Source organism: Alligator sinensis, unplaced genomic scaffold, assembly GCF_000455745.1.
Source record: "Alligator sinensis unplaced genomic scaffold, ASM45574v1 scaffold387_1, whole genome shotgun sequence".
NCBI classification, from domain to species: Eukaryota; Metazoa; Chordata; order Crocodylia; family Alligatoridae; genus Alligator; species Alligator sinensis.
Genome location: NW_005842196.1, coordinates 1691620 through 1702289, shown reverse-complemented (window position 1 = coordinate 1702289; position 10670 = coordinate 1691620). Strand labels below are relative to the sequence as shown.

At 49.7% G+C, this 10670-nt stretch overlaps 1 protein-coding gene across 1 annotated transcript; it reads left to right on the top strand.

Moving 5' to 3' along the window:
• The first annotated feature begins 1396 nt into the window (after positions 1 to 1396).
• On the top strand, positions 1397 to 9224 carry GLA (galactosidase alpha). The gene is made up of 7 exons (XM_006026534.3): positions 1397 to 1693; positions 2085 to 2259; positions 2683 to 2860; positions 5059 to 5150; positions 6035 to 6196; positions 7222 to 7419; positions 7626 to 9224. The coding sequence occupies exons 1-7, from the start codon at positions 1527 to 1529 to the stop codon at positions 7947 to 7949; spliced, it is 1296 nt and encodes a 431-aa protein (XP_006026596.1). The 5' UTR covers positions 1397 to 1526; the 3' UTR covers positions 7950 to 9224.
• Positions 9225 to 10670: the final 1446 nt, after the last annotated feature.

The window sequence follows — 10670 nt, the reverse complement described above, 5'->3', positions numbered from 1 at the left end:
CTAAAGTCTCAGAAATGAGAAGGGGAGGAGAAAGAACCAACCTTCTTTTGAAGGAGGCAAGAAATAAATTACAGACTGTGCCATTTGGAACAGTATCCCATGCAGGAAGCTACAGATATTCAAAAAGCACAAGCCTGGTAGAAATCATGAGAGTCATTAAAAAATAATTGAAGGCAGGCTCCTTTTGTTTTCTGGGCCCTTGGGTTGTGGTCACAGCTTGTTTCATGCTTGTTTCAGGCACTTGGAGCGTTATAAATTTTTGGTTTTGCTAATCAAAGGCCAAGATTCTGGTGCTAACACTTAATTCCAGGAGCAGCCAGGCTTGAAGGACAACTCCAACTGCTGTGCAACCTGCAATGTAATCCCAAGAGTGGGAGATACTGCAGGCATGCTGTTGACCCCTAGAGTAGATTAGGGTGTCTAAGGGTTTCTTTAGATAGCCCCTGTTCTCATGCAAAATGAATCCTTCAGTGGAATGACTGCAGAAATAAATTTTATCAAAATCTCCAATTATGAATATGCTAGCAAATAAAGAACACAATGCATATCTAGATATACTTTTATGATCCAAGTAGAAATATGCAATCTAAAAATGAAGGATCTTTACATCTCTAAATCTTGCAGACAGGTGGCCAGCCCTCTAGGGGGATCTTATCCAAATTCAGGGACTAAGCCCTAAGATGCACTGAATGTTTATGTCAGCAGTTGGGAACCTCAGCAAAGGAGGCCAGAGGAACTCATCTCAGAGCATCGAGCCCCTTCTGATCCCCTTCCTCAGACAAAGGCTGACAACATTACTTGATAGAAGCTTTGACAAGTACAGTAACAAGATGTCACCAGCCGCTGGCCGAGGTGGGGAGGGGGCTCTTGAGCAGCTCTGCAGTGTGAGAGCAGATTCCAGAGCTGCCGGGTCAGCACCACATTGGTTTCCATAAGGGGGCAACTGCATGGGAGGTACCAGCTATGAGAAGAGGCTGAAGGAGCTGGGTCTGAGCCTGGAGCAGAGAAGCCCGAGAGGAGATTTGATAAAGGTCCTCACATGCCTGTGAGGCTATTACAGAGGGGAGGCTTTTCTCTGTGGCTGTAGGGACAGGACCAAGGTGCAGCAGGGCAAACTGAGGCCGGGCGTGAAGAGCTCTCTGGCGGGGCCAGGCACTGGCACAGACATTGTGCGATCTCCGCTCTCGGAAGCTCTCCAGGCAGGCAGGACGCGCACTCCCGCTCCGAGCAGGAGGCTGCACTAGAGAAGCCCCAGCGGTGCCGTCACTGACAGCCCTGGCCGGGGCCACGAGAAGACGCTAGCGCCAGTGCCCCGCCTCACGTCCGGCCTCCCCGTCACGTGACACGCGAAGTTTGATCAGGTGACACCCCCCCCCAAACCACGTGACAGGCTTTTCCGCGCTTCCTTGTTTAGATCGCACCTTGCTGGCTGGGTGGACGGGACCCTGACAATACCGCGCACCTATTGGCTGAGACGAGAGAGCGGCAGGCAGGGATTGGTCCGCGGGTCGCTGCGAGCCGTGGCGATGGCGGCGGCGTTGGGCTGGGCCGTGGCGGTGCTGGTGCTGGCGCTGGCCGAGGGGGCGGACGCGCTGGACAACGGGCTGGCCCGAACGCCCCCCATGGGCTGGCTGCACTGGGAGCGGTTCTTGTGCACCACGGACTGCGCCAGCGCCCCGCACGCATGCGTCAGGTATGGGGGTTGGGGGGAGCGAAGGGACCTGGAGGGGGCGTGTGCGATCCCCTCCGACCCTGCCCGGCGGCCGGACCCCGCACCACGCATGCGCCAGGCCGCCCCCATCGCGGCCTAGGCCTGCTGCCGCACGACAACAACCGTATTTGTCCGATAAGTTCAGCCTCCGCATGGGGCGGTCAGTAGTAAGTGTTCAAAGCGCACGGTGGGGCGCACTCGGGCAGGCTCTTCCCGAGCCCGTCGCTGCCAGCAGGGGCAGGCTCGGCCCTGCCACAGTACCCAGCCGCAGCAGCCAGCGCCCCAGAAACCATGTCAGCACTTGCCACCTCAGCTTGCCACATCCCTGGGGTACCTCAGGCTCACATGGCCACTTCTTTTCCTGGCGCCCCAGCGAGCAGCTGTTCATGCAGATGGCGGACTTGCTGGCAGCAGAGGGCTGGAGGGACGCAGGGTACGAATACGTCTGCATCGATGACTGCTGGATGGCACCGAGCCGGGATGGTGGGGACAGGCTCCAGCCCGACACGCAGCGCTTCCCTCACGGCATCCGCCGGCTGGCAGACTACGTGAGTGCAGGGAAGTTAAGACTTGGTCCCTCCCCCAGGCCTTCATCTTTCCTCTGGACCCCGACTAGTGCACAGAGAGCTGCGTGAGGATGCAGGGAACTTGCCCTGACCTCTTACAACTGACTGGTTTGCTTGATGTATTGTAATCACCTTTGTGGTGGTTCCCCCTCAGTGCAGCTGCTGACACCTTCTGTATCTGGCCTGCAGGGACCTCCCAACCACCCTCTGGCTTCTGTGGTGGGAGGGACGTGCTGGTCCCTATTCACACACTTTCTCCTACAATTGCAAACTGTGACGGGGATCCCAGAGGTATCTTGGCAGAAATTCGCTTGAATTGGACTGCTCTTGGGCTGCCAGAAATATTCACTTCACAGGGCAGGCCCAGCCTACTTTAAGGGTCTTCATTTCTCCCGTTTCTCTCAGGTCCATTCTAAAGGGCTGAAACTGGGGATTTACGGGGATGTTGGAAACAAAACCTGTGCTGGCTACCCTGGCAGTTATGGCCACTATGACCTTGATGCCCAAACCTTTGCTGACTGGGGTGTAGACCTGCTGAAGTTTGATGGCTGTTACCATGGCACACTGGACCTACTGGCAGAAGGTACACGCCAACTTGAGAAGGTTCCACGTGGGAATGCTTCCCCCATTAGTTCTATCCTGGAACTGAGGCACAAGTTGCAAAGAGCTGCTCTTTGCTAAATGCATTTGCCCTACTCGTTTACCTAGAAAAGGGACAGAAGATTTTTATGCATAGTGAAAAGTGTAGGGGAGGTAGGAACTTACTGGAACTCAGAGGAAGCACATGGTTGAGGGGCCAGGAATGCACGTTGACAATTACCCCTTTAACGTGCCAATGATAAAGCAGGGGGACAAGGGCATTGTCAGTACCCTGCCACAAAGGTGGTTTGTTAAAGTATGCTTAAGAGATACAAAGAAGAGGTCCCCCCAAACAATCTGCGCTAGTCTAATACAAGAGTAAAATTCCTGATCCCCAAATATGACTGTTTTGACCTTCATCAAAAGAGCAAACGTACTAGTCAGGAACCTCTGGGGTTTTATGCCCATGAACACTGCATGCCCCTGGAGGCTGAGGGGGCACAGCGACCACCTGCAGTCAACAGCAGGGGTGTGGTGGCAGCGAGCAGGGAGCTCCTGCAGGCAGCCACGGCAGTGTCAGTGGCTGTGGGGGTGGGGTGGCAAGCACCAACAGAGGCCAGTAGTGTTGGCCAGTGGCAATCGAGGATTGCCCGCAGATGCTGTCCGTGGGAGGGGCTGAGCGGCAACTGCCCACAGGTGCCACCAGCAGCATCAATGACACTTTTTGCAGGGGGTGCACTGCCAAGCTCAGGGGGTGCATATGCACCCGTGTGCACCCCCTACACGTTGCCAATGTTTATGCCCCAACCAAAGCCTCAGCACATCCCAGTTAAAATCCCCAGCCTTGGCTAAGGCCAACACTCAGTACTTTTGAGGAAGGCAAAAACCAGATACCAGTAACAAACAGGAAGAGAAAAAGGCTTCACTCTTCTAGAGAACCTTTCAGCCAAAAGTCTCAAAGCATGTTACACAATTTCAGCCCCATCACCCCCATAAGGGAGTACCACAATGGGGCTATTTATACCTAGCATAAAAGTGCAACTACTGTGGCTTTTAGGAGCAAGAAGATTTGAGAGCTCTGGGAAGGAAAGCAATGAAGTAGTTCTGTTTAAAGCACATGACTTCAGGGCTCAAAAGCAGGCTGACAAACCAAACTACCAATCCACAGTGATCAAGTGTGTCAGTCTGGCAGGGCTGGAGTCTGGTGCATCTCAGCACACACAGGTCATGCACTTCTTCACCACTGAGACAGAGTAGCAGATACCCTTCAGAGGGAACAGTGCACCCAAGATAACTTGATCTGCATTTGTTCATTATCAGAAGGGTGACTAGTGTTGCTGTGCTGTTTGGCAGCAGGCAAGCTGGAAAGGGGACTATTCTCCACTGCTGATTGGTCTAATACATACAGTCTACAGTTCCTGTTGGGGGAAAAGGCACAGTTCAGAAAGTACCTGAGGCAGCAGAAGGTAAAGCTAAAAGATCTTGGCAGCTTATAGCTCTGACCCCAGCAGGGAGAGAAGCAAAGAATCATGTTCTCTCTCTCTCTCTACCGATGTTCTCTCATGTCAAAGAAGACACATAGGGCAGGACTCTTCTGGATACAAAGCTAATAGAATCTCTCCAATGAGTTATCTTCTACATTCCCTCACAATCCAAGTGGCTTTTTCCCTAGGAAAGGAAAGGGGATGCACTGAGACGTTAGCCGCAGACAGCTATACTCAAAACAGCCCTCTGTACAGAGAAAGGCTTCTGACACTAATACCAGCTCTCTGTAAAACAAATGGGTCTGCTCAATACAAACTCTAAAGTCCTACAGTAAGGCAGAGAAAGCTGCTTTACACAGCAGTATGTACATACCAAGGGATGAGTCTCAGCACAATGGTCATGCTCAGAATCACATAGCAACATGGTGGCTTTGACTGGGATTACAGATGAGTACATCTTCCCAGTCCTCTTCTGTAACCAGCAGCCCATATTTTTTCCATAGCTTGTGAATTTGCCCTATTACTCCAGTGTCCTGAAGCAGGTGATTGTCCTATGCAGATTTTGGCCTGTGCAGACTTCAACTGGGACTAGGGCAACCCCTCCCTTCTTCCCTGGCCTTCCTGTAATCCGTCTTGTTTTTCAGGAGTTTATAGTTTGATCCACTGGTGGTAATAAGTTACCCCAACTGTCTTACCCCAAACTTCTGCCTTCCTTTAGGTTATAAAAACATGTCTCTGGCCCTGAATAAGACTGGCAGAAGCATTGTATACTCGTGTGAATGGCCTTTCTACATGTTGCCTGTGCAAAAGGTGAGGAGACCTTCAACCAGACATTGTCTCTAGATGTGTCCAGTGGGAAGATACTGGGGATATTCACTGTACTAAGAATCAAATTAACTTGTAGACCTAACTCCAGGGCCTGCAAGTTAAACGCACACTGAATGTTCAAATAGTGGCTGAAGGGAAATGCTGAATGAAGGAGTACTGAGAAGTGGGAGAAAGTGAGTGTAAGCCAAGAATGGTATCTAGACTCTTATGGCAGAAAACTTATGCATCTGAAGAGCCTTTGACTGCTGCCCAGATCTCCTGGGTCATCCTCTTTATTACGGGATTAGAAGGGCCAGTTTTGCCTTGCTGCTCAACTTGCTGGTGCTGCAGTGCTTTCTCACAGAATTGCCATTCCCAGTGTTGCTAAGTCACTTCATTAAGTTTATCTACCTCTAGGACAGGAAGGCATTTTGAAGTGCCTGGGTGCAATACATCAATGGAAATCATGGGGTATGTCACAGACGGGGCATTACATTAACCAGTACTTAAGGAGTTTACAACACAAAAAGTGGGAGTAATTATTTAGGATGGTACTAAGTGTGATGGGGAAAACCATCAGGCTGATTAGTAAGGAGAAAAACCTTTTGACAGAGTTGAGTGGCCAAGGAATGTTCTCCTAGGGGAAGGAATGGTTGAAATGTCATTGCCTGGTGCATCTGAAACTAAACTAGTAATCACTAACCAAAGACCACCCTCTCTGAATAGCCTTGTACAGGCCCTGACAGAGTGACAAAACCTGTCGGGCTGTCCACTGCCTCCAGCTGTTAAATTCTTCCCAGTGAACGCATGACAACCCATCTCACTGTGTGCCTCCTTACCCTCAAGCCAGCCCATGCTCACTAAGAGGCACCCTCTTTTTCTGACAGCCCAATTATACAGAGGTCAAGCAGTACTGCAATCATTGGAGGAACTTTGCTGATGTCTTTGATGCCTGGATTAGCATCAAAAGTATCTTAGATTGGACAGCTTCTCACCAAGACATTATTGTGGATGTCGCTGGACCAGGAGGCTGGAATGACCCTGACATGGTGAGAACAAAGTTCACATAGCAATGCAACCTGAGTTAGCTATAGGATTAGACCTAGCTACAGGATTAGACAGAGAGAGATATCCCTAAGAAGCTGATGTTGGAGATGTGTTGGGGTAGTTGCCAGTAAAGTGTTTCTTTCATCAGCAGGGATCCCGGTTTTCTCGAATAAAAAAAATCACAAATTCTCTGACAAAACCCCCAAAATCCATTATTAAAATTAAAAGCCCCCTGCAGCCTCCCCTAGCCCTGCTGGTGCCCCTCCCTCCCCTCTACAACAGCCCCCCCATCCTACTCATGCTTCTTGCACCCCCACCCACAGCTGCCAGGACTACGGGGCCAGGGACCCAAGTCTGCAGCTCCCTGCCCCTAACAGCAGGCAGCTGTAGCAGAAGCAGCATGGAGTCAGCTCCCCCACTGCTGCCGCCTGTTCGAGCAGGGGCAGGACCAGCACCAGCTCCCTCCACAGCCCTACCGGTGCCCCCAGCCATGACCTGCAACCCCCAGCCCTGCCAGAGGGGCCCCTAGCCCCTGCAAGCCCCACTTACCTCACAGGCTCCAGGAGCAAAGATTGAGGTTGAGCTGAGCAGCTGTGTTTGACTGAGAGCCTCAGGCCCTGCCCTTCCCCCTTCCCCTCTGGGTAGGGCTGGAGGTTTGCCGCCCTGTTTGCTAACAGCTCTTGCAGGCTGGAGCTCAACCAGCCTGCAGAGCTATTTGCAAAAGCAGGGAATCCGCAGGTTTCTCTGCTAAAAAAGGAGAAATCCGCATTTTCTCCCCAAAAGTCCCCAAATTACTGCCTGTACTAGGATCTTGCCCCCGCCTCTCTGCCAGCTGTTGCTGCCTAGTCCAGAGTTGTTACCAGAATTAGGATGTCTTAGCATGACATATTCTGTGCACTAGAGATGGTACATCCATCCTGTCACTTAACCAGTGCTGTTATTTGTCTTCCCGATTTCAACCCAAAGAAGCACTGAGCAAGAAACCCCACCTCTAGATACTAACATTCTTGTTCTCCATTTATCCAAGCTGGTGATTGGGAACTTTGGACTGAGCTGGGACCAGCAGGTGACTCAGATGGCACTGTGGGCTATCATGGCAGCTCCACTGTTCATGTCCAATGACCTGCGTCAGATTAGTCCACAAGCCAAGAGGCTGCTCCAGAACAAGGAGGTTATTGCCATCAATCAGGACCCACTAGGCAAGCAAGGATACCGCATCACCAAGGTATGCTGGAAATGGAGATAGTGGCATGGGGGAGAGGGTCTTCCCCAATATAGGCAAGTGGGTTGCTGAAGGTTCAGTGGCAGAGCAAAGTTTTGGAAGACAAACCCAGAGAACTCGTTTCTTGCTGATGCTGCTGCCTGCTAAGGGAGAAAGCAGCTATTACCCACTCTGCCCAATCATAAACCTGTTTGTTTTCCTCTTGGCAGGATAACAACTTTGAGCTGTGGGAGCGGCCTTTGACAGGCAGAGCTTATGCTGTGGCTGTGGTGAACCGACAAGAGATTGGAGGGCCACAGCTCTTCACTTTTGCTACCTCATTCCTTGGCAATGGACTGGCATGCAACCCCGCATGCTCCATTCAGCAGATCCTCCCTACCAGTGAGGACTATGGACTGCACAACTGGGTCTCCTTCTTGAAAGTTAAGGTGAACCCAACAGGCACTGTACTGCTGAAAGCAGCAGTGATAGAGGAGCTCCCTGAAGAGAAGCTGGCCCCAAATAGCAAGAAACCCTCTCTAGATACCTTGTAATATGACAGCCTCCTCCCTGGTCCTCAGAGGCTTTGTTCTTTCCTCAACCCACCTGGAGAAGGTCAAGGGAGTGTGCAAGATCCTGATACTGACAAATCTTAAATCTACTTCAGTACCCTTGGTGGATTTAACATAAGTGCACCCACTCAACTTTGGTATGCCAATTACAAAGAAAGGGCCCATCTTTTCCAGAGCTATTCAGTCCACTTTATAGCATATGATTTAATTTAGCTATGAAAAGGGAGGTCAAGAGACTGAGCAGGACTGGAGCAAGACTCATAAGATACAGCAGCCCTGGTTGCATAGAAAATGCAAAGCAAGCACACAGCACTTTACTGAGGCTCTTAAATCTTGCAAGGACTCTGAGAAGTGCTCCACCCATGCACTGTCACAACTTCCTTCAGGCCAGCATGATTCTTGATTACACCAGGTGCAAGAAAAACAAGCTCCATCCAGCCTCATCAAAGAACCTTCCCCTCTGTATGATCTCCCACTCCTAGAGTCACCTTAGAGCCAACACACTTCAAAGGCTATAGCTTTTTTCCTGGCTGTCTTCCCTTTGCTCTAGATATGGGTGAAAGCTACCACGCTCCTGTGAAATTACGTCTCCTACTCTCCCAGAAGAAAACTGCCCTGCCCACATGCTGACTTTGCTGTAGCCCAAACATTAAGTGGGACTACGCTGTTTTAGGATTCATCTGCTTTTCTTAATGGAAGGGGAGTAGGAGCAGTCCTCAGCTACTTTCAAGCAGGTCTGTCTGATGCTATTACCTCCATGCCCTCTGCTGCAGGCACTGGAGTCAGTCTTAAAGGATTTTATTCTTGGTGCTAACCCTGTGAACTATGATGTGCATGTTGCAGTTGTGTGTTGGTGGAACTGAGACTGCCTTCAGCTTCCTGGATCTCTGGGAAACTCAAGTTTCCTAGCTCTTGTGAAACTAATACTATCACATATCAACCACTTGTATATACATTGTTGGTATATATTGGTGGTACCTCCTTCCAGGACTTGTAGTCATTTGTCTTCAGACTTTCAAGAAAAAAGACAATGCATGTACTCTTCCCACCTGTCTAAATGAGATAAGAAGTATTTTACCAATAGATGGTGCTGTTGAATCCTACTAAACACACTGTAAGATGCATCCAGCACCCTAAGCTGCTAAGTACTCCAAGAGGCCTCAAGTCGGTAGCTAGCATAGGTACAATAAAAGGTATCATTTTGGAACCAGGAGTTCTAGATTCTTGCATTTCTTTTCATCTCAGACCAACACGGCTACCACATACATCCCTGAAGCATAGGTACGTTACTTCAAATACTTTTAACTAGTTTCAACATAAAACTCAGTCAACCTAAAAGATCATGGATATGGTTACCTACATATCTGTGGGAATGGGCTAGTTACAATGTCCCTTCCAGCCCATGTTTATCATCTGCAAGTTTAAGTGAGATGCTATTATGCATATCCACAGCTCAGAACAGCTTATCTGTAAAACTCAGCCTTTTGAACATTACGCTGGCTAGAACAGGGGTGACCAACCTGTGGCGCAAGTGCAGCCTACATGGCACATGACAGGCTGTGGGGGAGAAGATGGATAACACAGTGGCAGACTGGGCAGGAGAAGAAAATTGGAGTGGCACTCAGGAAATGTGCAGGGCTAGTTTGTGGCATGCCTGCCAAAAAGATTGGCCGCCACCAGGCTAGACGTACCCACTAAACAAAAACTATCCTACTTACAGTTCAACAGTTGTCAAAAGACATTTCTCCATCCATCAAAGTCCATTAAAAAGTGGCAACACCCAAAAAGGCAATTTTTCTCATTCTATCCCCTTTCATTGACAGAATAACCTTCTTGCTCAGAAAATACCTGTAGCCTTAGGGTAGTAAATATATTCTCCCCAACTTTAGGTTTAATGCCAAGCAGAGCTTCACAGAGATGCTGTAAAATGCTCTTATAGCACATCTCTTCCCCTCCAGTGCTTAAGGGTTTTTGTTTCATTTTGCTTTGATTGTTGGCAACTGCTTCTCGGACATCAGCAGCACAGGAACATGTGTGCTATGCTTAACAGGTTTTTTTGTGTGGTTTTTTTTTTAAAGATATGGCTATTTTCTAATGTCAGTGTGGAACCACAAGCCAGGTATAGGCTTGCTACCAGGACAGTCCAGGCTCTGCCCCACAACAATTGGTTAAACATACATTTTAAGCCTCTGGACAAATCATATTCCCTTTCCCCAAATGGAGAATAAAAATCACAGCCGGCTACAGGAAACATGACCACATGCTCTGCTCCTCCAAGCCCCACACACACTATTCACATTTACCAGCTGCACTAAATGACAGTTGCTGACTAACCAGGAATCCAGGTTTTCCATTCACCATGGAAAATGTGGTAAAACACGGATTTTCTCCTTTAAAGAAAAATGTTGGAAACAGCGGGTTTCCAATGTGGGGAAAGTGGGGGGGAGAGGAAGGAGGGCGATCAGCAGGGATCCAGGTTTTCTGTTTGCCACGGAAAAAACACAGTAAAACACAAATTCTCTCCTTTAAAGGAGAAAATGTGAGAAAGTGGGTTTCCCCTTGCAAGGTGGCAGAGTTCCAGTCTGCAAGGGGTTGGGGAGAGTGGGAGGAGGGCAATCAAGCACAGGGTGCCACACATGCACCTGGCAGCCAGGGATGGAGAGCAGCTCCCTGCAAATAAGTTGTGGGGGGATGGTAGGGGGA

What these genes read in the sequence shown, in the direction of transcription:
- GLA (XM_006026534.3), top strand. Translation starts at nt 1,527, where the DNA reads ATGGCGGCGGCGTTGGGCTGGGCCGTGGCGGTGCTGGTGCTGGCGCTG. An exon ending in ACTGGACCTACTGGCAGAAG is followed by an intron (nt 2,861 to 5,058) that starts GTACACGCCAAC and finishes GCCTTCCTTTAG; the next exon opens with GTTATAAAAACATGTCTCTG. An exon ending in AAGGATACCGCATCACCAAG is followed by an intron (nt 7,420 to 7,625) that starts GTATGCTGGAAA and finishes TCCTCTTGGCAG; the next exon opens with GATAACAACTTTGAGCTGTG.